At 46.3% G+C, this 25,410-nt stretch overlaps 1 protein-coding gene across 8 annotated transcripts in view; it reads right to left on the reverse strand.

Moving 5' to 3' along the window:
• DENND4A (DENN domain containing 4A) overlaps nucleotides 1-25,410 on the reverse strand; it is a 2,028,245-nt gene that overhangs the window by 352,748 nt on the left and 1,650,087 nt on the right. For all 8 annotated transcript variants that reach the window (XM_069624248.1, XM_069624254.1, XM_069624251.1 and 5 more), the window contains one exon: nucleotides 16,501-16,676. In XM_069624248.1, coding sequence (XP_069480349.1) covers nucleotides 16,501-16,676 — 176 coding nt within the window. The remainder of the gene's footprint in view (nucleotides 1-16,500; nucleotides 16,677-25,410) is intronic.

The raw sequence follows: 25,410 nt of genomic DNA on the forward strand, positions 1-25,410 counted from the left end.
AGCTGGCAATCCTCTGCTCTCTTGGCTTTTCACGGGGACGATTATAATGTACACATTGATGATTTTCACTCTTCTGATTATTTGGTCTTTCACTGGGATGAGTAAGCTGAGCCCAGCTTCTCGTTAATTTGTATCTCATGGGGATGAGTATGATGAGCGCAGTAAAGATTCTCACTCTTCTCGCTACTTGGTTTCTCCCTGGGACGAGTATGTTTATCCAAGTAATGATTCTCACACTTTTCGTTAATTGGTCTCTCACTGGGACGAGTATGATGAGCACAGTAATTCCTTCCACTCACTTCTTTTTTTCTATCTCACTGGCACCAGTGTATGTTGCTCCTTGAAAATGTGTGACCACAGGGACGAGTACAATTACTCCAATCGTTATGCTTGTTTTTCTCATTAGGTTGATCATGACCACGCCAGTTATAACCGCCTCTCTGCCCTGGTTTCCTGCTCTCCCCGTTACCTTCCTTGTAGTGGGTCTGCGTCACTGGGTCTGCGTTCTCCTTCGTTTTTCTTCCTCTTGTCAGGATGGCTCTTGCTCTCTGTTCCCTTTCCTTTTCCAGCACCTTCCAGCGTGTTCTAGGCAAGTGGTCTCTGCTTCAGTTAGGGATTTCTCTCTCTTCCCGGTCTGGCTACCACTGCCTCTTTGTGCATCCCTTCTGAGACAGGACTCAGCTTTGCCCAGCCTCTTGTGGTAGTCCTCCTTCTGTGTCTTAGTCATATTCATTATGACTCCATTGGTTTTCTTCGTCTCAGTACAAAGCAGATACTTGTTTTCACATGAAACATCACAGTAGCAGATGTATAAGGATTCTTCCTGTTTTCTCCCAACAGGGTTTACATTGTTGGGTTGCTGAGTGAGTTGGGAAGGGAGTTCCTCATCAGAACGAGAGTCCTTGCCCCCATGGGGGGGGGGGTCTCTCCCGGTGAGGTCCTGCTTGCCTATAACCCTAGGGAGGGTATTGTGTAGTGTGCTCACCTCCCTAGCCACACAAGAAAAGGTTGCCCCCTGGGAAAAAGTGACGGAATCTTGTGATTTGTCAAAGTTTCCACAGTTAACAGCTGTACAAGTTGGCACAGTGCTGATTTATCCACTAGGAGTTTAATAAAGTGCTACCTGATTAGAGTAGCTTGATGCAAGGTGTGAGACAGCAAGAAAAGAAACCCGACAACAAGGTTTCATTAAAAACAGACAGTTGATCAAATGGGTTTACAAAATGCACCATCATGGATTGGGTCAACTAGAGTACATATATATAGGTGCCCCCATATTTTCTAGGATTTTGCTACATCAAATGCTTGAGGGTTTGAAAAAGCATTCCATAAAGAAGTTCAATTTGATTTAATAAACGCAATCTTATACAAGGGTTGCAGATATATCATAATCAAAGAGAAGTGAGGAAGCATACTCATAACATTAGCTGCACACTATGCACCAAATAACTAACGGGAAGCTTTAATCACCTCATTTATGTAACCTATCTCAGGCCTCGCTGAGAGGGAGGTGGTATTCATGGGGGACTTCCATCTACTCTAGAACTGTTCCCCAATTGCATTGTACCACAACTGTTCAGATTCAAATTCAGCCTTAGGAAAGCACAGGGATAAGTCTCAGAACCTAGGTTTCGTTGATATATGATGGGAGACAGACTGACAGAAGGTGCATGCTACATGCTTTTCTCCAGTGCTCACCACACCTACCCCAGAATAGACCACATATTTATCAGCACTACTCTAAGGGAACGAATAGTTCACACAAATTGGTCCCATACACATTATAATCTCATGTCATGCTCAAGTATCTTTAATTGTGAATCTTTTCAGGGAAGTAGGATCTCTTGATATACGCCCTCATCAGAAAGGAATCCTCCTCCAAAATGGACAATTACTTCTCATTCAACTCCCTAACGGACACTTCTGGGGCCAACACATGGGATGCTCTTAAAGCTCCAGAGAATGGGGGTACAAAAGATATATGCACAGAGAGAAGGAGAATATCCAGACGGGAAGAAGAATGTCTCCCATAGGAATTAACCTCATACATGCCTACAAGGATAAAGCTTCACACCCATTGCTAAGGCAGACAAGTATAATGAGCAGTTAGGCAGATACTAAAAATTGAAAAACAAATTACTTAACTTTTGGTGATTTTCTTACTAGTGAATTCAACTCCCACAGAATCTTCATCGTAGATATCTTCCCAACGCAAGTTGATTTGTTTTTTTTTTCTGCCACTGGGTGGCGTAAAGCGGCTCCATGTCAAGATTCATTAATGTAATTTGTTCCATAGTTATGTAAGTGATGCTGCACACCGCATATACAAAGCACACAGTGCCGCTGATTTCCGTTGCATCGTATTACTCTTGTGCTCAGCAGCTACAGGAACATAGAACTGAATGTAAATGTAGTCTCTGTTTGTGGGGCTAGGTGGGAGTACAATAAGGAATCTCTGGGAGGAGAATCCATCAAAAAGAGCATTCGCGAAGGTAAGTAATATGCTCTTGTAGTGGATCGCATCTTGCCACAGATTCCTGATTTTAGAGACTCCTGACTTGAATAAAATCCAGTTCGTGAGACATATCTATGCCACTGACCTCAGAAAGATCTAAGGCCATGGGAGTGCTAGTTTCTTCCTCAGGATAAGATTCCACTGGAAAGCTGCTGCACTCAAGTAAAAAAGGTTGCAGGCCGTAATGCATAGGATTTGTTGGTAAACATTTGTTTCCATCGTAGACAAATATTCTGATGTAGATGGAAGAACATCAGCGGAGCCAAGTTGCGTTATTTGTTGCCTTGGAAATGGCGCCAACAGTCGAAGCCATCGCTCCACACCTATAGGTGGAGCCAAATGGCACACATTTGTGTTTTAAGTAATCAGAGCAGTGGTGCTGTCCTTTCAGATGCCTCTGTCGGTCTCCCAAGACGTAGTTGGCCCCGATTCAACCATCAGTACTGAGGTTGAAGCCACACATTTGTGTCTTAAAGTCTACTATTGCTCCGAAGTAGATTAGCTTTTTGGGAACTGTAACTGATGTTTAGGAGATGATTCTCCTGAACAACCATTGTCCACATCGTCTCTCCGGCACTGATAATGAAGAAGAGCATTGCTGCAACTCATTTCTGGGGCAGGACATTTTGGGCCTAAATCACGAGTTGGGCGGTATCCCGAGTGGGATACCGGCCAACTTAATTTGCGTTACCGCCCAGATCACGGGTTGGGCAGTAAACGTTATTCCCCATTCCCCATGGACTCAATGGGGAATTTTCTGCTTTTTTCCCGGCGTGGTAAACACGCCATATTAAGTATTGGGCGACCCTTAAATGCGGTTACCACCTCATTTAAGAGCTACCGCCCAACTCGTGATGAGGCTACTGTGCTTTCTATTCTTTTCGTCTCTTCTGTATTTTTTTTCTATGGCTATAGTCCAGGACCTCTCTGGTTCCTTGGTGCGCAGTGTTTGTTTTTTCTTTTTCTTCCTTCACCAGGGACATTTGGATGGGGTGATATCCTGGGACTTAGTGGGAGGTTGAGAGTCACCTTTGTGAAGAGCTGTAAAACACTTTGCCTTGCGCTCCGGGTGAGCTTTTGGTTGCATTGTATGACAGGACCAGCCGTTGCCCTTCTTGTGTCTGCCCCGAGACACCAAACACAAATTCTGTGAGGGTCAGACATGGACTTTTGGGTGCCGCAGTCCTTAAAGGTTTAAAAATCGGATGTCTTCAGAGCACCTGTCATGACCCAGCTAAATTAGAATCTTCTAAGATATTGTTCTGAGATAATAAGGTACTAAGCAGACTGGTATAAGGAATTGAAGTAAGTGGATGTTGCATGCTCTATGTATACTGAGCGTGGCAGCACTCCCGGGGCCGTTAGGCGATGACAGAGCTTCATTATGCTCCCTAAAGCTAAAATAAAATCTGAAAATCAGTTCATGCAGAGAAGATAACTAAGATGAGGAATCTGTGATAAGATGCAAACCATTAGAAAAACACTTTATTCACTCAACAAAAATACACCATCAAACCAAACAAGGCCAAAACATTAATTGCCTCGAGGCTCAGGTATCAGAGGACTTCCCAATACATCAAATAACTGAGAAATCTTCACGGAAATCTCTGCACAGTGGATGAGCAGAGCATTGCTGAGCTAACTAGATTTTATAAACGTCTTTGTTTTGCAGGGATAGAAATCAAGAAGAGTTACTTAGAAAAGACAGACACGCCTAATCTCACCAGTGGGCAAACAAATAGGTGACACATCACCGACATGGGGATAATGGAAAAGGAGGTTAAACTGGGAATGAAGCCACAAATAAGTAATAAAGTACCAAGTGCAATATCTTCACTGGGGCATTTTATAAAGTCTTGACTTCCAGCCTAATTCCAAGTTTGGTGCACACTTCTAATAGTTTTAGTTGACTGTGATACATAACCACCTTAATGCATCATTCTCAAATGACCTTACTTGCAAAGCCTAAAACCAAACTGATTGCAAATCGTACAGGTTGACCATGCTAAATACTACTGATGAAAAAAGTTCACTAAAATATTAGCCACAAGATTAGATTTACTCATGCCACAACTGATCCACGTGGACCAATCTGGGGTTATCTTGGGCTGTCAAACATTTGACAACATTAAAGGGGTGGTGCACTTGGTGGAGAAGCCACACATTTTTTATTTCTATTGCTTCTGTTCATAGATTACTTGACACTGAAAAAGATCTTGACTTGGTTGACTGAGCTTTTCTTTTCCTGACCTTCAGCGTGTGGGCTTGAGGAGAGATTGTTTCCATGTTAAGGGCATGCTACCAGTTTCCTACAAGTAGGCGAAAGGGGAATGAACTACAACCTGATCTTTTCTCTCTGACCAAAGTCACCAAACAGGGATGCACCCTATCCCCTGTTCTTTTGGCTTTCAGTTTAGGGCAACCTGTAGTCCTCCAGATGCTTTGGCCTTCAACGCCCATCTTCCCTATCAAGCATAGTTAAAGGTGGGGGATCATGCACTGCATAAGTCTAAACATCTAAAGGGCCACAGCTTGCCCACAACTGGTTTAGAATTTGACGCAGTCAATATTAGACATGATGGAAATAGAATAGGCGGAGAAATTACTTACAATAATGTTCTTTCTATGGATTCTTCTCCCGCAGGTTCCTCATCTGATAGATATCCCATCCAGCTTCGTGGCTTCAAAAACATTTTCGCCAGCGGGCGTAGTGGACCTCGAATCGGCCGTCGATCATTTATCCGTCTTGCTCGGTACTCGAGTGGCGGCTCCGGATGTGACATCATGCGTTGTGTATAAACTCTGTCACTACGCCCCATACATCAGTTTCCCCCTTTTTTCCTGAGCTCACCACGCTGCATAGGAAAACAGAGAGATAACAGGCTAAAAGGCCCACAAAAAGTTAAATAACCGCAAGCTTCCAAAGGAAGGAAGAACTTGTGTAGGACACCACAATGCGTAGCGTCAGAAAAGTTTTCTTTTTTCTTTTTCAGAAACAACTTGTGGCAAAAAGACAGCGGGCCTCATTACGAGCTATAAGCTCCATGGCTGCCGCCAAACCAGGCTCCTTTACCGGGTTCCCAGAATGGGGAATTACCGGGCCATTCCGAGTTCGGAGGGCCCAGTAATTCCTCCCTCTGGGAACCCGGGCCCGGACCTTCCCCATTTCCATCTGAGCCCCCATAGGGTTCAATGGGAATGGGAGAGGGAGCTAACAACGGGCCGATTTTTTACCAGGCGTCCTTACTGGGTCCCGCGGGGGGACCTCGTAATTTCGCGGAACGGGTTTAATGGGTCCGCCTCCATTAGCGGAGCCCGTTCACCCGTTCCGTGAAGGCCGTAATGAGGCCCAGCAAGTGGTCACTAAGGACCATCGCCAAGTCATTATCAAAAGAGCAGATGCGCACCAACCATCGGCTTTCTGAGTGGGGATGGATGGGAGGGGAGATTAAGTAAGTAATTTCTCCTTCAATGGATTGCTTTTCTCCCGCAGGTTCCTCATCTGATAGACTCCCAAAGAAGTAGGTGCAGGAGGCAGGCATAAAGTTAGACTAACAGGTTTTGTAGCACTGCCCAGCCAAAACGTGCATCAGTTATGCAAGGAACATCTTTAGTGTTTAGTGAAAGTATGAACAGAGGACCATGTTTCCGCATGACAAATATCCCTAACACGATCCCCCTTTGTAATGCAGTTGACGCAGAGATGCCCCTAGTCGAATGAGCCCGGATGCCTGACGGTAATTCCCTGCCTGTGGACTGGTAATAAATACTCTGCTATGCAGAAGATGATCCAGCGGGACAATGTTTGTTTTGTTATCGCTAGGCCTTTACAAGTTTAGAGCCTGTTTAGGATCCAGGCAATGGAAACGCTCCTCTTCTTTAGAAGGGTGCAGAGGTGGGTAGAAGAACGGGAAGTCTATGGACTGTGATAGGTGGAATTAAGAGACGTTTGGCAGAAATCCTGTTCTAACCCATGAGCGAGACTTTCTCATGAAAAAAACCTCAGAAAGAATGGTTTGCAGCTTAAGGCTTGCAATTCACTCACCCACCTAGTTGATGTAATTGTTACAAGGAAGTCTGTCTTGAAGGAAAGGAGCTGCAAAGAACAAGTGTGCATAGGCTCAAAGGGAGCTGTCCCCAGATATGTCAATATCAGATTAAGATCCCAATCTGGGACAACAAAGGGAATTGGCGGAAACTTATTTACAGACCTTCAGGATTTGTGCCATCACCAAGATTGTAAAATATGTACCTTGACCCCGGGGACCTCTTAAACACAGACAAGGCCACCAAATATCCTTGGACTGTGGTGACCTGAAGGCCTGCTGAGGCCAGTGACAGAAGGAACTCCATCACTGTAGTGGTGGGGCAAGAGATAGGGTCACTCTTGCGTTCCCTGCACCACACCTCAAACCTCCACCTGCACGCGTAAAGATCTTTGAGATGGTCTGCGTGCAGTCAGCAATACCATGAGCACCTCCTCAGAGAGGTCCCAGTCATCTTATCTCATCCACTCAAGAGCCACGCATGTAGAATGAGGGACTTCGGAGTCGGGTGACGCACCCGGCCTTCCGACTGGGTTAGGAGATCCGTCCGCCGAGGCAACCAAAGAGGTGGGCAGATGATTAGATCCAGAAGGTCCGAGTACCACGTACTCCTCGCCCAGTCTGGGGATATAAGGATCATGGTTGTTCGAAACCTCTTAAGCCTCCTGGGAACCCAAGGGATGACCAAATCAGAGGAAAGGCGTAGCGGAGAGGGAAGTTCCAATCCACCAGAAACGCGTCCTGTAGCGCGCCCGTCGCTGGGAATTCCCTCGAGCAAAACTGTCTGCACTTGCTGTTGGACTCCGTGGCAAACAGCTCCACCGTTGGGGTCCCCCAGCGAGACAAGACCACCTCTAGGGCTTCCTGGAACACTTCAGACTTGTGTGAGACCATGCTCTGCCTGCTCAGAGCATCCACCAAACTGTTCTGTGTCCCCGCCATATGAACTGCAGAGACTGAGATCCGGTTCTCCAATAGCAAGAACCACAGCTGCATCGCTTCTCGCAGAGGGGGAGGGAGTGCACGACACCTTGCTTGTTCTGTTAGTGCATGGCCACTGTGTTGTCTGTCAGAATCAGGACATACTTCCCCTCCAGCGATGGAGAAAACACCCTCATGGCTAACCTGATCGCTCGCAACTCCGGCCTGTTGATGTGCCACCTGGATTCCGTTGCTGAACAAAGGCTGTTCACCTGTAAGTCCTTGCAGTGAGCGCCCCAACCCTTCAGAGACGCATCCGTGACCACTGGGGTCCGAGGCCAAGGAGGCCAGAATAGATCCCGCCGCCATGAGTTTACTGCAGTCTGCCCATCAGTCGAGGTCGTTGACCACTTGGCTGGACACATTGAGGGGATCCGAAAGGGCCCAAGGTACTGTGACCATTGATCCCTTACGAGCCACTGTAGGGATCTCATGCGCAGCCTGGCCTCTGGAACTAGAAGAATACAGGAGGCTAGGAGACCTAAGAGGTGGCGCTGCTGATAATGTGGCATGGTTTTGGAACAAGCCGACCATCAGTGCCAAGCTGTCCTCGACTCTCTCCTCTGGAGGGAAGGCCCTCCCCACTAAAGTGTCTGGGACTGCTCCGATGAACTGGAGCCTCTGGACTGGTGTCACCTGGGACTTCAAGTTCCAGGAGAAGCCCAGCCTGTGCAGTAGCAGACAAGTGTCCTCCAAGTGGTACAAAACCTATCCCGCTGACTTCCCTCGGATCAGCCAGTCGTCCAGGTACGGATCTCCTGAGGTGAGCCACGACTACCGCCATGAGCATGGTGAAGACCCTAAGAGCGGAGGTCAGACCAAAACAGAGTACCTTGAACTGATAGTGCTTATCCCCCATGATAAACCTCAGGAACTTCCTGTGCTTTCGATGAATCTGCACAAGGAAATAAGCATCCTGTAGATCTATTTACACCAGCCAGTACTGTAGCTCGAGAGCGTGGAGAATTTCTCTCAACGTCACCATCCTGAATTTGTCTTTTCTAAGGAACTTGTTCAAGGTCTCGAGGTCCAGAATCGGACAGAGACCTCCTCCGTTCTTTGGTACCAGTAAATACAGGGAATAGCAACCTGATACTCTCTGTTCGCGAGCTACTTCTCACACCACAACCTTCAACAACAGGGCTTGCAGTTCTTCCTGGAGCTCCTATCCCGGTTGGATCAGAGGTGGTTGCGGGTCTATCCGGTGTGTTTCTGAAGAAGGGTAGACAATAACCCCACTGAACGAGCTGTAGAGCCCAAGCATCGGAAGTAATTTCCTGCCACTGGGGCCAGTGCTCTGTCAACCATCTGCCCGCCGGTAAGTTGTGGGAGGGGAAATCAAAGCCGTTTAGGAGGCAGGGTCGCCCGCGCCAAAGCTTGTTGGCCCTTAGAAGCCCCTCTGCCCCTTCAGGCGAGCGAGAAACACTTCTGCCCTTGCCTGGCCGGTGGGAGCTGCGCTTTCCAGCCATAAGGCAGATTTAGCAGTGATTTTGGATTTGTTAAATTTTATATGCCTTTTAACCAAATTGGAAATCACCCCCGAAGGGCATGTGAAGTGATTTGGCCTGAACATTAGGTGAAAAGCCTGAAGATTTTAAGTAGACCTGCCTCCTCAGCGTTACTTGCAACGCGATAAATTGGCCCAAACAGTCAGCGATGTCCAGGCCTGCCTGTTCACAGCGGCTGCCTGGCCACCTCTTTCCCATCCTCCACCAGCTATAGGAAGGCCTCATGAATTTCTCCCTCAGGGACGTACTGCTCAGCATTCTCCACTGCTGTCCCAAGACCAAATTAATATTTTGCAGACCGTCATCTAAAACATCAGTGAGGTCGTACCCCTGCGCTGGCATTGCGGAGTACTGCAACCCTAGGGTGTCAATGAGCCTTTTACTTAGAATAGTTATGGGTATAGGGCTGGCTCTGCTAAAAATCCAGATCTACAAGGCTTCCAAACCACTTTCCACATGGAGGCCCAGAGCTAGCCCCAACAGCTGGCAATGGTCTTCAAAGTAGTCAACACCACCTGTGCCCATGAAAGCAGGGCGGACGTCCCCTTGGTCTCCCGCATCATCAGTGCTGAAAATGCTCGACATGGTGCAGAAAAATAATTGGCACCAATGGTTGTCCTTCGCCGCCGGTAGCGTGGCTATGGGCGTCAGCCGAGGTGGTGATGTCGAGGCAGCTTCTTCGTAGGCACCGGGGCATGTGAGGGGTCGGGAACCCCGAGGCCTGCTGGGTAGGGGGTCACCCAAACCTATAACAGCATGCTTTCTGAACATCTCAAGTATGGATGTCTTAAAATCCTCCCATTCCTGGCGAGTGGTAGGCCCCGTCAACTGCTTACCTTTTTCCACCGACGAATCAAAGTCACCATAATGGTGGTGACACCTCTTCTTCTTAAGGGACGAGAAAGAATCTCATTCCTTAGTATTATAATTAATATAATTTTAATTTCATAATTGGTTATTTACAACATGCTTAATACCCAGAGGTTTCTTAGCACTGACCCGCGGGTCGAACCTGTGTTGCTCTACGTTGTCTTGCTTCCAAGATGAGCGCGTTGCTCCTGAGCTATCCTCCCGAGACAAGAATGGCTCCTTGAGTGGGACAGTGTCTTCTTTCACCTATGTTCTTTCTTGGGGGTGTTCACCTTGGTTTCAGCCTCTGAGGACCAACGCGTCGACTGTGCTGGAGATTTTGAGGGCAGACGACCCAGCGCAAGCTTAGCAGCCTGATCACGAAGGGATTTGGGCTGCATTTTAGCGCACAACGCACACTCTTCAGGCCCATACCAAGTCACCAGAGGCATACCTCATGCAGGTCAGTGATGAACACTTTGGTGTGACAATCGGTACACTGCTTGAAGTCAGAAACCCGTGCGACGGACATTTTACGTTGAGGAATAAAACATTTTAAAAAGTCATGTTTTTCTGATGAAAAACGTTGAATAAGTCGAAGACTCGACCGTGTTCCCAAGCAGCGTGATAGCACGCAGAAAAAAGCAACTGAGGTATGGGGCGTAGTGACAGTTTATATACGACACCTGATGTCACGTCTGGATCGGAAAATCTAGTACCGAACAAAACGGACCGACGATTGATGCCCGAGTCGACGTCCACTACGCCCCCCTGTAGAAAAATGTTCCGAAGCAGCAAAGCTGGATGGGATATCTATCAGATGAGAAATCTGCAGGAGAAAAGCAATCCATTGAAATACATTTTGCAGGAAATGCTCACAACTGATAACATATTACTGTCTCTAACAGACTGAGATGCACGAAAAGCAGTCAAAAGTACCTTGGGATACAGATAATCCCTGACTTGCAGTCGCTATGTGCAGCAAATTATCCTGCTTTATTAAAACAGATGGGAGCATATAGGCCTCATATATATTTACTACAAATGAATATCCCTTTATTGGATACTCTGCTTTTTTCGAGCTTTTATAGCATCTGTCCCTATATCCTTCTTCACTTAACTGAACAACTCAGCCACATGGTTTTGCATGGGCTGAACAAAAGGTTTATATTAACCCCTTAAGTGCCAAGGGCGAGGTATCTTGTCCTTACCTCTGTAGGGATCGCTCAAAACTGTAATCCAACCCCCGGGCTATGTGAGGGGGAGGTCCCCCCCTCACTGCCAGAGGGCTGGATTACCTTTAGTTTAACGTCAGCGTGCGTAAAGCACACTGACGTGAAAGTTAAAGTAATTTTTACCGCAGCAGCCATTTCGGGCTGCTGCGGTGAAAATAGGCGAGTCGTCACCTTTCTCCCCCTCGATCTCTGGCTGTATTTCAAGCCGGAGATCGAGGGAGGTGTCGTTGGAAAGGGGAGACTCTCCCCTTTCCAACAACACCCTGTGTGACAGCATTGCTGGGCGCGGAGAGGGCGCAGAGCGCTCAATCAATGCCCAGCAATGCCCACTGGACCACCAGGGATACGTTTGTGACGTGGGGGGAGGAGGGCTGCTTGCAGTAAGCAGCCCTCTTCCCCCCCCCTTCCCCCAAAGCATGGGGGCACATATATAAAGACCCCTGGGGGCAGACAGGTGACTATCTGCCCCTAGGGGTGGGGGCATACTTTTTTTTTTAAAAAACAAAGAAAAAAATATATGATGGGAAGGGGGGGGAGAGGGTTTGGAGGCCCTAGCCACCAAGGATTTTTTTGGGAATGGTGTCGTTGGAAAGGGAAGATTCTCCCCTTTCCTACGACACCCTGTTTCTAAGCATTGCTGCTCCTGGTATGGGCGCAGGGCGCTCGATCCAGGGGCAGCATTGGCCACTAGAGACCAAGGATGTGATACAGAGGTGGGGGGGGGGGGTAGCTTACTAGGTAAGCACCCCCACCACCCTCGTGGCCCCAAAGCATGGGGCCACATGTATGGAGAACCCTGGGGGCGGATGGGTGACCATCTGCCCCGAGAGGTGGGGGACAAAATAAATATATATATTTTTTTTTTTGCAAAAGCAGAATGGGAAGGGGTGGGGGTGGGGACCACTAGACACCATGGATATGTTTGGTAGAGGTGTCGTTGGAAAGTGGAGATTCTCCCCTTTCCAGCGACACCCTGTTTGTAAGCATTGCTGCTCCTGGATTGGGTGCAGGGTGCTCGATCCAGGACCAGCAATGGCCACTAGACACCAGGGATGTGTTACAGAAGGGGCTTGGGGGGGCAGTTTACTAGGTAAGCGCCCCCCTCCCCCCATGGCCCCAAAGCATGGGGCCACATGTATGGAGACCCCTGGGGGCGGATGGGTGACCATCTTCCCCCAGGAGTGGGGGGAAAAAAAACAATTAGCATGGCTGGCGCGAGTACCCCCCCTACCTCCCCACTGGACCACCAGGGAATTTCTTTTCATGTAAAGGGGTTGTCCCCCCCCCCCACAAAATGGACTTGGAGTCATGCCATGCAGCCCTCCCTGGGGGCAGTTATCTGCTCTTAGGAAGGGGTAAGTAACCCCAGGGAGGGCTGCATGAGTACCCCACACCCTCTTATCTGCCCCCAGGGAGGGGTGAATGAGATGCCCCCTCCTGCATTTGGGGTGGGGGGGGTCAACCCCCAGTACATTAGAACATTATATGGGGGTGTAGGGGGCCCCTCAGCCCCCGCTAAAGGGCAGCCTGCCATTTTGAATTATTTTCTTTGTTTACTAAACTTGCCTTGGCGCAGAGGGGAACATAGGTGTGCCAATCTGACCCCAGGGTGCCCAACCTTACTGCCCCACCCACTGGGGGACCTGTCCCACCATTTTTGAGGGCCCTCTCCCCTTCACCCCAAATGAAGGGGGTGTACCTCGCACAGCCGTTTGTAGGAGGCCCAGGGAGGCCTGCATGAGGTGCCCCTGCCACCCATTTAGAGTAGGGGGGGAGAGGGCCCCTAAAAATTGTGGGACAGGCCCCCATTGGGGGGCCTGTCCCACAAGGGCTCAGACGTCCTAGGAAGGGACGCCTGAGCCCAGGGAGGAGTGCAGGACAGCCGCCCCCTTATCTGCCCCCGGGGAGGGCTACATTTCGCTGGTGTGACCGTAGGTAACACATGTTTTTTGTTTTGTTTACAGCTTTTTCTACGCGGGCAGCTGCAACGTTATGGGAGTACTGTTTATTATTATTCTTTGGTTAGGGCCCACTGTCAGTGGGGTGGGTGAGAATGGGGCTGGATTGTTGGTGGTGTGGGTGGGAATGGGTCGTCTGGGCAGAGATGTTGGTGGGCTGGGACACAATTGCAGGGGACGGCCACAAATTGCCCCCCATGCCAGCATAACATTGGTGTTTCCCTGGGAGCGGACCCCTCCAATGTGGGTTGTCCGTCTGCAAGCCCAGACTCCACCTCTGGCTGTGCTATGTTACAGATGTCACCTCCGGGGAGGAATGGGGATCCTGCTGGGGCTCCCTGGAGCTGCTGCTGTGCTTAGGGCACGGTACACCCACATGGTACATGGATGGCCAAGGACATCCCCCTCCAATCGTCCTGGAGTTGCGGCTGGGCTGCATTACATCATTTCCCTTTGGGGAGGTATTGGCACACTGCCGAGACTCCCTGGTGGGGAGAAGCTGTAACGCAGGGCAGCCAGGGCTCCAGCAAAGTCGGCGGTAATATCCCTGGCCTTGGGCACCCTTCTCCCATGTGGGTCTTTGCCGGGGGTTCTGGGTAATAAATTCTGGGCCGATTTGCATAAGTCAGACCTTTGTGGATTCCCACGGGTGTCCTCTTTTGGGAAATGCATGGGGTTTTCTGTTTTCCTTGCTGGCTTCGGCACACTAGGCCTAAATCTGTAGGTTACCCACATGAACAAAATGGGCTGTGCCGAAAGGCTTAGGGTTACTAGTGGGTTACCCTTTTACTTTTGCGCCCCCGGTAGGTGCACCCACACATGTGAGGTACCGTTTTCATCGGGGCACGTGTGGGGACGCGGGAAGGTAGGCCATGTGTTGTTGGAGGTGTGTTTCGGTGGGTAGCCAGAATCTACTACCCAGAACCCCTGGCAAAGTCCCAATTTGGGGGTAAAAAACACAATTTCCAGACATTTCACTCTGCTCACCCACCGAAACACGCCGCCAACAACAGATGTCATACCTTCCCGTGTTCCCACAGGCGTCCCAATGAAAACGGTACCTCACATGTGTGGGTTAAACAATCTAGCCGCAAATGGAAAAGGCTAATCCACTGGTAACCACAAAAGGGTTTGGGGAGATAACCTACAGATTTGGGCCTAGGGTGTCCAAGCCACAAAGGAAAACTGGGTACCCCATGCATTTCTGAAAAGAGGACACCAGTGGGAATCCACAGAGGTCCAACCTGCGCGAAGCGGACCAGAATGTTTTATCCAGAACCTCCGACAAAGTGAAAAATGTGTTTTTTTTCCCCACATTTCAGACTTTGCAGGGGTGTCTGGGTAATACATTCTGGGCCGATTTGCGCAAATCATACCTCTGCGGATTCCCACCGGTGTCCTCTTTTCGGAAATGCATGGGGTTACCTGTTTTCCTTGGTGGCTTGGACACCCGAGGCCCATATCTTTATGGTGTGCACGTCTGCAGAAAGTGTGAAATTCAGGAGTCAAAACAGACTTGGGGTTACCTGTGTTTTAGGCTTTCCCCTTGGCGCCCAGGTAGGTGCACCCACAAATGTGAGGTACCGTTTTCATCGGGACACCTGTGGGAACGCGGGAAGGTATAACATTTGTTGTGTTTGTGTGGTTTTCATAATGTTTTGACCCATTTGCTGGTGCCCTTTGTCACACAACCCTTTAATTTCCCAAATGTGCCCTACATTTAGTCGCTGCTTTAGGCACCATACACTTTTGTAACCTGCACAAGTCACCTACCCTTGTAAAGGTCTGCCTGTGCTCTTTCAAAAAAAAGTATGCTTGCCGTTCCTCACCACATTGGTTTTCCTGATTTACACATGCTAAGTGCGTCTGTTCAGGCCGTAAGCATAAAACTCTTGTGTACCATGGCTCAGTGTTTGGCTTGTGGTATTGCTCGTTTTGTAAAACACTACAAAAAATGTGCGCTTTCCTAACTGCAAGAGTCGGGGGAATGTAGCGGAGCATTGCTTTTCTCAAAATTCATAGAAGCCATTGCCGTACCAAGCCAACCATGTCCACCACATACCTTTTTGTCAGTCATTTTTTCGCTTTTCCCCCAATCTATGGCATTTTCCCCAACCTAGTTGTTGCCCGACCTACGCATATTACCCCTTCCTAAACTTGGAATTTTGTCTACTTTATAGAAACATATGCCTTTCTGTCCACCAATTCGGCTTTCCTACCCTTTTCGTCCATTCCATTCCGTCCATGCATGTCCAATTGGCAAAAATGGCCTACCTCTCACAAAACAGTTAATAACCACATCAAAATATTTTTTTTTCGTTTCCACTCAACCTGTTCTTGAAAGCTAGGAAAGTGGGGAATTCAGCACAGCAAACCATTTGTTGCTAGCTCTACAAGGAAAAAAACACAGGCTTCGTCGTACATCATTTTATTGGCATTTTTTGAAAAAACATAACATTTTTGCCCTTTTTGCTCATTTACTCTCACCCCTATACAGAAACCTAGGATTCCTGTGTGGCATTACGACTGCCTACATGTGGGAAACAAAGGAGCCAAATTTGGCCGAGATATATCATGTAACAAAAAAGTTACAAGCCATTGAATGGCCACATACCGAAATCACCAAAAAAGGCCTTGGCACTGAGGGGGAAATACTCATGGCACTTAAAGGGTTAAAAAGAATGACTAAAAACTAGGCCTGGGAGTGTTCTTCGTCCCTGACTTTGGTGCGTATTATGACTGAATTTGGTTGCCAACAAGAAGCAGAGATTAATTGGTGTGGTCTCATGCTCCAATCTGTTCATGAGATATGCAGAACCAGTGTGCCAGAAATATCTTTGCGTGATACACAGAATATGTAATCAAGAGGATGTTTGGTAGGAAGCCATTACAAAGTTTTCAGTGTGCTGGAAATCTGTTTGCCAAGGCCGAGGACACGATGGGCTTATGTTTCTTTCTTGAAGAGTCCCACTGAAATTCTTTAGCAGCAGTAGATTTTCCAGCTAACTAGAGAATTTAAAACTTCCAATGTCCTTGTGGTCGTAAAAAAGGGAAGGTGTTTCTTCAGGACACATGAATGAAAGTTAAGTGGGTAATGGCTGAATTTGACATCTATTCTTGCAAGAGTGACACAAAAATGTCACCTATGCCAATTGGCCACCCACTTCTCCCCAATGCAATGTATTTTTGCGAAAATTCGTTTTACGACAATGCGTCGCTCCTATTTTACCAGCAATCACATAAAATAAATGTTAGTGGTAGGACTACTACCAATAAACTACTGTAAAATTGTCAAACGTTTGCAGCACCAGGCTGTACATGATTTGCGTATGATGAGGCAGGAAACAGGCTGAGGCGCTACTAAAAATTAAATGACCCACAAGGTTCAAAATCAAACATGCAAATTACCTTCCAGGCCTGCGCAGATCTCGGATCTCCACATTCAAGAAGGGGAGAAACAGGTTTCCACAGAAGGGGCATGTCGTGTTGAGGTTGGAATCATCTGCTGTCCATCCAGCCATGATTTCCTCGTCGTGCACCAGGCAGTCACATGTCCGGCACCTGGAGCAGCTCGATATCAGAACCTGTAAATGGGCAATGATTAATCAGCAAGGCTGCCTGGCAGAAATCTTGTCACCATGTTTTCAAGTCTACGCAGGCATGCCATATAAAAGCTTTACTAATAGATATCCAGGCAATATCTGGAACAATTTTCTTTTTAAGTTGCAATATTAATTACATGAACTTTTTAGGGAACATGAGAGTGGTTAATTTGTTCTGAAAACAACAAATCAAATATGATACACTGGTACATGCCTCTCGCAATGCAAACATTGCAGATCTGCAGCCACTGACGCTCATGTACCTTGCAACCACTCCTCCCATTCAAAGGTCTACTGCACCTCAATACAGACATGCATCCTCCCTTATAGTTCCAGGAAACGAGCTCTCAAACAGAGTCTGTGACACACACCATAGCTGCGCCACCGAAGTCTAGTTGGCTCTAGAAATAATTTCCCTTAGTCTCCATGATTGCAGTCAGCAGAGATTTATTATTTCATTGCCCCTTTGTTTGTTTACACGTGTTTCGGCCTCTCAAGGGCCTTTGTCGAAACAGAGAATTTTGTTGCCAAGTTAAATCCTATTCATGCTCTAACAATCGTTTTGCAAATAAGATTGGAATATAAAATAAATCAGTATAAACATGTGTGAAAAAGATTCATGGATGATGCTCTGCTAATATGGGATGGAACAAGTGAGAAGCTCAATAAATTCAAACACAGAATGAATCAAAATGAACTTGGAATTGAATTCGTGGGCCATGAGAATGCAACTCAAATTAACTTCTTGGATCTGACGATCTTCGTGGATGGAAATAAATTGTCTACAAGGACATTCTGAAAGGAAACAGAGGTCAATTCCACCTTACATGCCCAGAGCTGCCATCATAGGCCAGTAAAGTGGAATATTCCAACAGGGGAGTTAATCAGAGCTAGACGTAACTGCACCCGTTTCATTGACTTCCAAGCGGAATGCGATTTACTGCAAGAACGTTTTCAACAAAGGGGCTATTCCAAAGCGTTTGTTAAAGCAGCCCGACAGAAGGCTACAACAATGTCTTGGGAACAATGCCACTAAACTATTAATCTCCTCCCTAATCTTCTCTCGCCTCTTCTACTGCTCATCCTTACTATTTGGACTACCCACCTCACATCTCACCCCCCTCAGATCTATCTACCATTCTGCCATCCGTACTCTCGGTCTCCTCTCCTCCCGCGATTCCATCTCTGCCTCCCTATCCTCCCTTGGCTGGCTCCCCTTTCACTCCCAACTTAAATTTCATTTTCTCTGCTTAGTCTTCAAAACTCTTCATGATCTTGCTCCCCCTTATCTCTCTTCCCTTCTCTCTTTCTACACTGCCTCTCATCCTCATCGCTCTGCCGACCACTTCCTCAATGTTCCTCCTTCCCCTTGTGACTCCTCCCGTTTCTGCTCTTTCCAACTCCTAGCTCCCCTCACTGGAACTTCTTACCTCTCTCAATCCGCTCTATCCCTACCTTTGCCTCATTCCGCACGTCCCTTAAATCTCTCCTCCTCCACACTCCCCACCATGATTCCCCTCCCTTCCCTCTCTCCCTCCCTTACCCTCTTTCACCCCATATCAGCTCCCTCCACTCCATCCTCTTCCCTTTACCCCTTCCGTCACCCTCCTCCTTCCTTCCCATTCCTCCCTCTTCCTCCCAGTTCTACTCACCCACTCCCTTCCCTTCTGTCTAATTGCTCTACATACTGCTTTGTTTGTCTGATTCAAAATTGTATTTGCTTTGACTGTTACTGTTATTTTTGTTATTCGTTAAATGTATACTGTTGATACCTAGATCCCACCCCAAAGAAAAGGATCAGAATGAGATACATTTCATAACCTATAGTCAAGAGAATACTAAATTGAGGAAAGTACTCAGCAAAAATTGGCATCTTTTAAAATTGGACCCTCATCTTGCAATCCATATTGGGGACAAACCCTGGATGACATTTCGCAAAGCAAAAACAATTAAGATGGTTCCTCATTACTGCCAGAATTGAACAAGGAACCCACTAGAACCTGGTTAGGAGTCAGGTCATGGTTTCAGAAAATGTGGGACATGTACCATGTGCCTCTACGCCCATGAAGCAACGATGAGTTTCACGGATGAGAGAGGAACTCGTATGGAGATAAAAGAAAATATAAATTGTTGCTCTAAATATATAGTATATGCCGTAATATGTGCATGTAAACAAATATATATTGGAAGCACAATAAGAGAAGTGAGAACACGTATCCGAGAGCATTTTGAAACAGTGGGGAGCCAGGATCCAATATTCCCACTGGCCCAACACTGGCAACTAGAACATCAAATGGATGACAAAAAGAATCTGAAATGCATTGGTCTACAAAAAGTGAAATTGGACAGAAGAGGAGGAAACCTGGAGCAGAAACTTAGATAGATGGAAGCAAGAACTATTTGCAAATTCAGATCAATTGAATTTGGTTTGAATCAGGACGAGTGGATTCATTTTCTGTGATATCGGGTTGAATGCAAACAAGTTGGTCTATTTGCTTCAGCACTAATCATTGTATCAATAATTAATTTGTGTAATCTACAGTATGTAAATCATGTTATTGGTCATATATACATGTAAAGAATTTATATGTGCACGTATAATGTGTCAATGTGTAGGTAGAACAAACCAAGAAGAACACTCGGGCAATCCACAGAATGCCAACCCTGCCAGTGGTAATGTGTTTTTTGATCATCCTCATCTCTTTTCTATTTTTTTATTATTTTTGTCATTTTCCCCTGTTCTTTTGTTATATACATATATTAGAGGGAGGTCCGGTTAGTGAACATCCCGTCACCCTGTATGAGAGATGTGAGAGTGTGCGCTAAGGGCATGAAGTTGAGTTTGTGGTTAAATGAATGGGGCCTACGTACTGTCAATGGTCTATCACCCGAACTCATCATTATTTTGGCTGACTTCCTGGTGTTGGGGGGCCGGGGTTTCCCAGTTTTAGCATATGCGGACGACACCGTCCTGCTAGCAAGAACTCCCAGAGCGTTACAGGCCTTGATTGACGCATATACAACCTTCATGTGTAATCTAGGTCTAAAAATGAACTCCAAGAAGTCGGCAGTGATGGCTTGCTCGGCCAGCAAACGGTCAGTGGCGATGAAACCGATGTTATGTGATGGAGAAATCATACCACGAGCCAAGGCCTTTGACTACCTGGGCATCAGCTTTTCTGAAGCCCTGAACGGTAGAAGCCATGTGGACAAACAATCAGCCAAAATGAGCCAACAAATTGGGGGAATTTTTCGTTTTATGTTAAGATGTAAGGGCCAACCCTTAGAAGTAATTACTAAGATATATGGTGCCCAAACATTGGCCGTCACCCTGTATGGTGCTCCCATATGGGGCTTCACAAAGGTTGGGGACATCCAAGTAAAGGAAAATACATTTTTCAGACAGCTATTGGGGCTCCCGAACTCTGCAGCATGCATCTCGATTCATAGAGAACTGGGGATGGAGTTCTGGGAGGATCTCTGGGCGTTGGCTCCAATCTTATTTTAGATCCGATTGTGGGCCAATGAATTTGCATCCCTGTGCCACTTTATTATTCGAACCATGGTGGGCAAAGTGGGCTGGCAAAAAATTCCTTTGCTTGCATATATATCCAATGCTCTCGGGGAGGCCAACCTTAGTGATCTTTTTCCACCAGTCTCACTCATAATTAAGAGTGAGGCATCTAGTTATAAAACTGTGGTCCGAGAGGCCATAGTAAGGAAAAAGAACACTTCGGGAACACGGCAACAAATCTGATGAATATCACACTATGATTAGTAGGCCCCCGGGGATCCAACCCTATTTAATATGGAGCCCTTATAAAAAGGATAGGTGGCTTATCACAAGGGCATGTTTTGACTCCCTTCTCCAGCAAGCAACTTCAGCTAGGTGGAAGGGAACCAAAGAGGGGGCCGGCTGTCCGGTTTGCGGAGATCAGCTGGAAGATCTGGCTCATTTTATGATCTTTTGCCCGGGGTACGCAGGCATCCGAAGGGCAACTTTGCTACCCGCCCTAAGGAAAACCAAGGTGCGCCATTATAAAGCTGCACTTTTTTATTTACTTAGTGCTGACTGCGTTTTTACAGCATGGGCATTGCTTACATTCCTAAAAAGAGCATTGTACTTTATGAAAAATTTGCTCAGGCTCCAGGAGGACGAATGTAAACTATGAACCATCTTTACAATGGATATACCTCGCATACTGACTTTTATTGTGCCCCTGTTCAAATTGGATCCCACAATGTAATGAATGTGAACTTGCTATTGTTCAATTTATCTGTATGTCTCATTTTAACCCCAAGCACTAGTTTTTAGGAATTGTGAATTTTTTATGGATTGTATGTACTTGTGTATTAATTGATCGTTTGATGAATTTTTTTAAAAATTCGCATAAACATGTCTGACTGACATATATTAGTCCCATTATGGGTGAACTAAGGTGAAAAGGAGAATAAGTTCTATGAGACCTAAACATCATAGGTAAAATGACTTGGCAACAGGAGTGTGCAACATCTGGTACAAAACTTACAAACTTATAACTTACCTTATCATTTGTGACCAATTTTTGATTAATAGGACAAAATGTAAATGTATGCAGTAACAGGGCCTGAATTTCAATTATCAAGTAGGACTACAATCATATATAATCTTCACCACCAGCAGTCATTGTAATTAGAAAGGAAACAGCTGTAATGTTTGACTACTATTAATAATACTAGAGTTACAAGGATTCTCAATTTAACATTCGTACTGTTTAACTTATAACAGTACAGAGTTATTCTTAGTAGCAGGAATACGTGTCATGTTGATTGTTAAAACACACAGCTTTTTTACCATTTCACTCCGCTCCAACATGGCGGTCAAATTAGGTTAACCTAGACATGAATGAAGGACAACCGATGTTGTCATGGAAAAGTATATATCAGCGCAGGGCGCGCACTCAGTGCCTTTCACGAACACTGGTGTCGACGCGAGTAAACAGGTCCGCAGCTTAGAACAGGTAAGAGAGGGCCGGGGGACGTATATTTATGTCCGCGACCGGTTTGTGATAACGCGCACAAGAATCAATGTCAAGAGCAGTGCAGAGGCTCGCGCGGATTCCGCCTCTCCACCCCCCCCTCCCCGAGTCTTGTTTTTATACATCTGCGTCTCCGTAACAGACTAAGCATCTGTACGGACACGAGTTGATGTAATCACTAAACCCAAATCTAATTAAAATATTTGCCTATGCTAACGAGCATTTCTACTATACCCGATTAGACGTAGACATTTGTTTCAGACGACAGGCTGGAACCAACATATATACGATATTCATGCAATATGCTAATTCGTACACCTTACAGACTACGGATCTCTGAGTATACTGCTTTCACTTTTTACAGGGATTAACCGTGATTCATCCGACCTTAAATTGGCAAGCAGGTTTTATTATTCACAACCATGGCATAATTAACTTGTACCATATGCTGCATGCAAAGAGGCAATCTTTCAGGAATAATGGGATTCTTAACAAAACTGTGATACTCGTGGTACAATTCATTTGATCTCATACAGGATGGAGGTTATATTACGGATATGAGTATATGTGCTTGGAATAATGCAAAATTAAAACTAAATTATTAAAAAATGAGTATACTGAAGGGAATTACGGTGAGAATATATATGCACATACTTAAAACTTTTTATATTTTTTTCTGTTTTCTTTTTCCTTTTCTTTTTTGTGTTTCATTTTGTTTCATGTATTGCTAATTGCTATGGTGTATGTGCATATTTGATAATTAATGGTGACTACAACACCCGATCTTTCCTTTCTTTTTCACACGTTTATACTGATTTTCTTTATAATTTTATTTTATATTCCAATCTTATTTGCAAAACGATTGTTAGAGCATGAATATGATTTAACTTGCCCACAAAATTCTCTGTTTTGACAAAGGCCCTTGAGAGGCCGAAACACGTGTAAAAAAAAAAAAAAGGGGCAATGAAATAAATCTCTGCTGACTGCAATCATAGACACGAAGGGAAATTATTTCTAGAGCCAACTAGACTTCGGTGGCACAGCTATGGTGTGTGTCAGAGACTTTGGGAGGGGGTGAGACTCGTCCTTCCTAGAACCACCACACCAACGCGACACCATACCAACATGTGGTACATTGGGGTTGCCGGCATAAGAAGCTGTACCCAGAACAAACCCCCAAAATGAGCTCTCAAACAGTTCTCCATCTCAACCTGTTAAACCCTTGCTATTAGTGTATTAAGCTGCTACCCACCTTAGCTCTCAGAGGCATTGGATTTCCTTAATGTATGCTCCAATCCACCTCAATTATTATACCAATAATTTCAGGGATCATGTTAAAAGTCCCTGTTAGGGCAGGGAAAGACTCCTTTTGGGCCGTAGGGACAAATTCACTACAAGCCTGCCAGATGGCTAGCTACATGGGGCCTGGACAGCAGATTCGGCTGGAGCTGCTTTCTCAGTCCCCAGCAGTCTACAAACACTGACCCAGGGGAAGGTAGATCTGTTAAAAAGGTCTTTCCCCTACCCTATCTTCATGTCTTCACCTCATTGAATCAGGTTTATACCCAATTTTCACCAGGCAGAGAGACAACAGTCTCTTGCCTCAAGGTCTGTTGAACGCTTGTGTCATAACCCAGGGCAGGTTGCAATGCAAGGCAGCCAACTCCTCTCAGTGGAAACACTGAAATTAGGCCCACTCAGCCGGACTCCTGTACAGATCTTATAGCACAGGAAGGGATACCAGAACACAATGTGTACTGAGCTGCATATGGATACCTGGATGGGGTTCAGTTGCCTCCGGAAGCCGGAGGTGGTTCTGCTCAAGTTTGAGAGAGGCAGGGATCCTGTTCCAGAGGGAGGCCCCATCCGAGGAGATGGATCTGCCCCCAACTCTCTGCTTGGAGAAGGGTCTGACCCTCAGAGAGTCGGAGGTGGATGAGCGGAGAGCTCGAGAAGGAAGATGTTTTGGAAGAGAAAGTTGGAGGTAGAGCGGTCCCAGGCACCAGAATGACTTGTGGATGATGCAGAGGGTTATGAACTTGATCCCTGCAGCCACGGGGATCCAGTGAAGAGATTTCAGAGCAGGAGAGATACAATCCCTGGGCTTGAGGCCAGGGACAAGTCTTGCAGTCTTGTTCTGGATAAGTTGTAATGGTCGAACAGTAGAGGCAGGAAGATTTAGAAAGAGGCTGTTGCGCTAGTTCAGCCCAGAGAGGACCAGAGCTCTGGAGACAGTGAGCTTCTGGGGTAAAGTTAGAAAGGAAGAATACCTCTGAAGAGGTGCAGGTGATAGTTTGACTTCTTAGAAACGTCATATGTGAGGAGAGAAGGAGAGGGTGGAGTCAAAGATGACACCAAGGTTCTTAGCCTCACAGGAAGGAGCAGGAATAGGGCCGAGAGTGGGCGGCCAGAGAGAGAAAGAGGGGAAAGGAGGATCTCAATCTTACTGGCATTCTACGATTAAGGTAACTAGAGTGCCCTAGGTTGTTCACTGTGAGGGAAAAGACATTCTTCGCAAGTAGTTTCTGCCACTGGGTTTAGTCCACTCTGTACCCTGACCTAGGGTATGTGGGGGGTTCGGTGGAATTCCTCCAGCCCTGGGAAAGGACTCCAAAAACTAGTTTAAACTATTCCCCACCCTGCTACCAGAATTCCAGAGCTAATAATCTGGATTAGTGAAAAACACATTTATGTGCTTGTTTGCAGCGCATGGCTAAAGGGGCAAGGCTAGTGAATGGATGGCTACACAAGCATATACGCCCTGCTGTCAATCAAAAATTCTTGAATTGGTAGTCCATCTTTTCAGTCAGCTTTTTTCGACCAGCAAGCTGTCCCAACCAATTGCAAAAAGGGGGAGAGCAAGGACTAAGAAAACCTAAATCACGATAGTCCTAGTTTTTCTGATTTTACTGTTTCAGTGTTTGATGTCTGTAACCTTGTCACATAAATCCAACGCCTGTTTTAGGTCAGCTCTTTCAGAGGTCTATCGGTAATGGACATGGTCCAGAATCAGAGAGGGCTGGCAGATGAACTGGTATTCTTTAATCCTGATTTGTGTTTTAATCGTTGGACAGTGAGACAGATTTGATACTACCTGTGCCAATTTAGGGGTTGGTGGGGTATCTCAGAGTTATACAATTCCTCTTTTTCTGATACATTATAATTGGCGGACACAGGGATGAAACCTGTGTTGCTCCGCGGTGAGTGCGTTGCCCATTGAGCTATCCTCCCGAGACAACGTTAGTCACTCAGATTTTCATGAAGGAAACATGTAGACTTAGACTCACATGTTTTAGAATGTTTTGGAGATGCAGTGGCATCTTTAAATGATTCAAATTCGCTCAGAATACTATTTTAAAGAAAAGCAAGCACATTCCAGACATCTCTCAAAATGTACTGAGTGATACTGTTATAAAAACTCTTTTGCCCGTTAGGATAGTTTTCCCATTTCAGAAAGTACCACACCAGTGGAATTAAACCACTTTACAAAAAGCTGCAGGTAGCAGCTACGAAAGCCATGAAGGAAGCAAAGGGCAGCCTCTCACCGTTTTTCCATACCAGCCCCATATTTAATTGGTTGAGCAATACTACTCCGGGCCAACACGCTCGCCTTGTGAACAGGATGATGCCGTGCAATATGGGTCCAATTCCAGGTTGAGCCTTTAGAAACTGTTGGAGTCTGTCAGGAAGCGCTAGAT

Source organism: Ambystoma mexicanum, chromosome 11 (genome assembly GCF_040938575.1).
Source record: "Ambystoma mexicanum isolate Mex_15411 chromosome 11, UKY_AmexF1_1, whole genome shotgun sequence".
NCBI lineage: Eukaryota > Metazoa > Chordata > Amphibia > Caudata > Ambystomatidae > Ambystoma > Ambystoma mexicanum.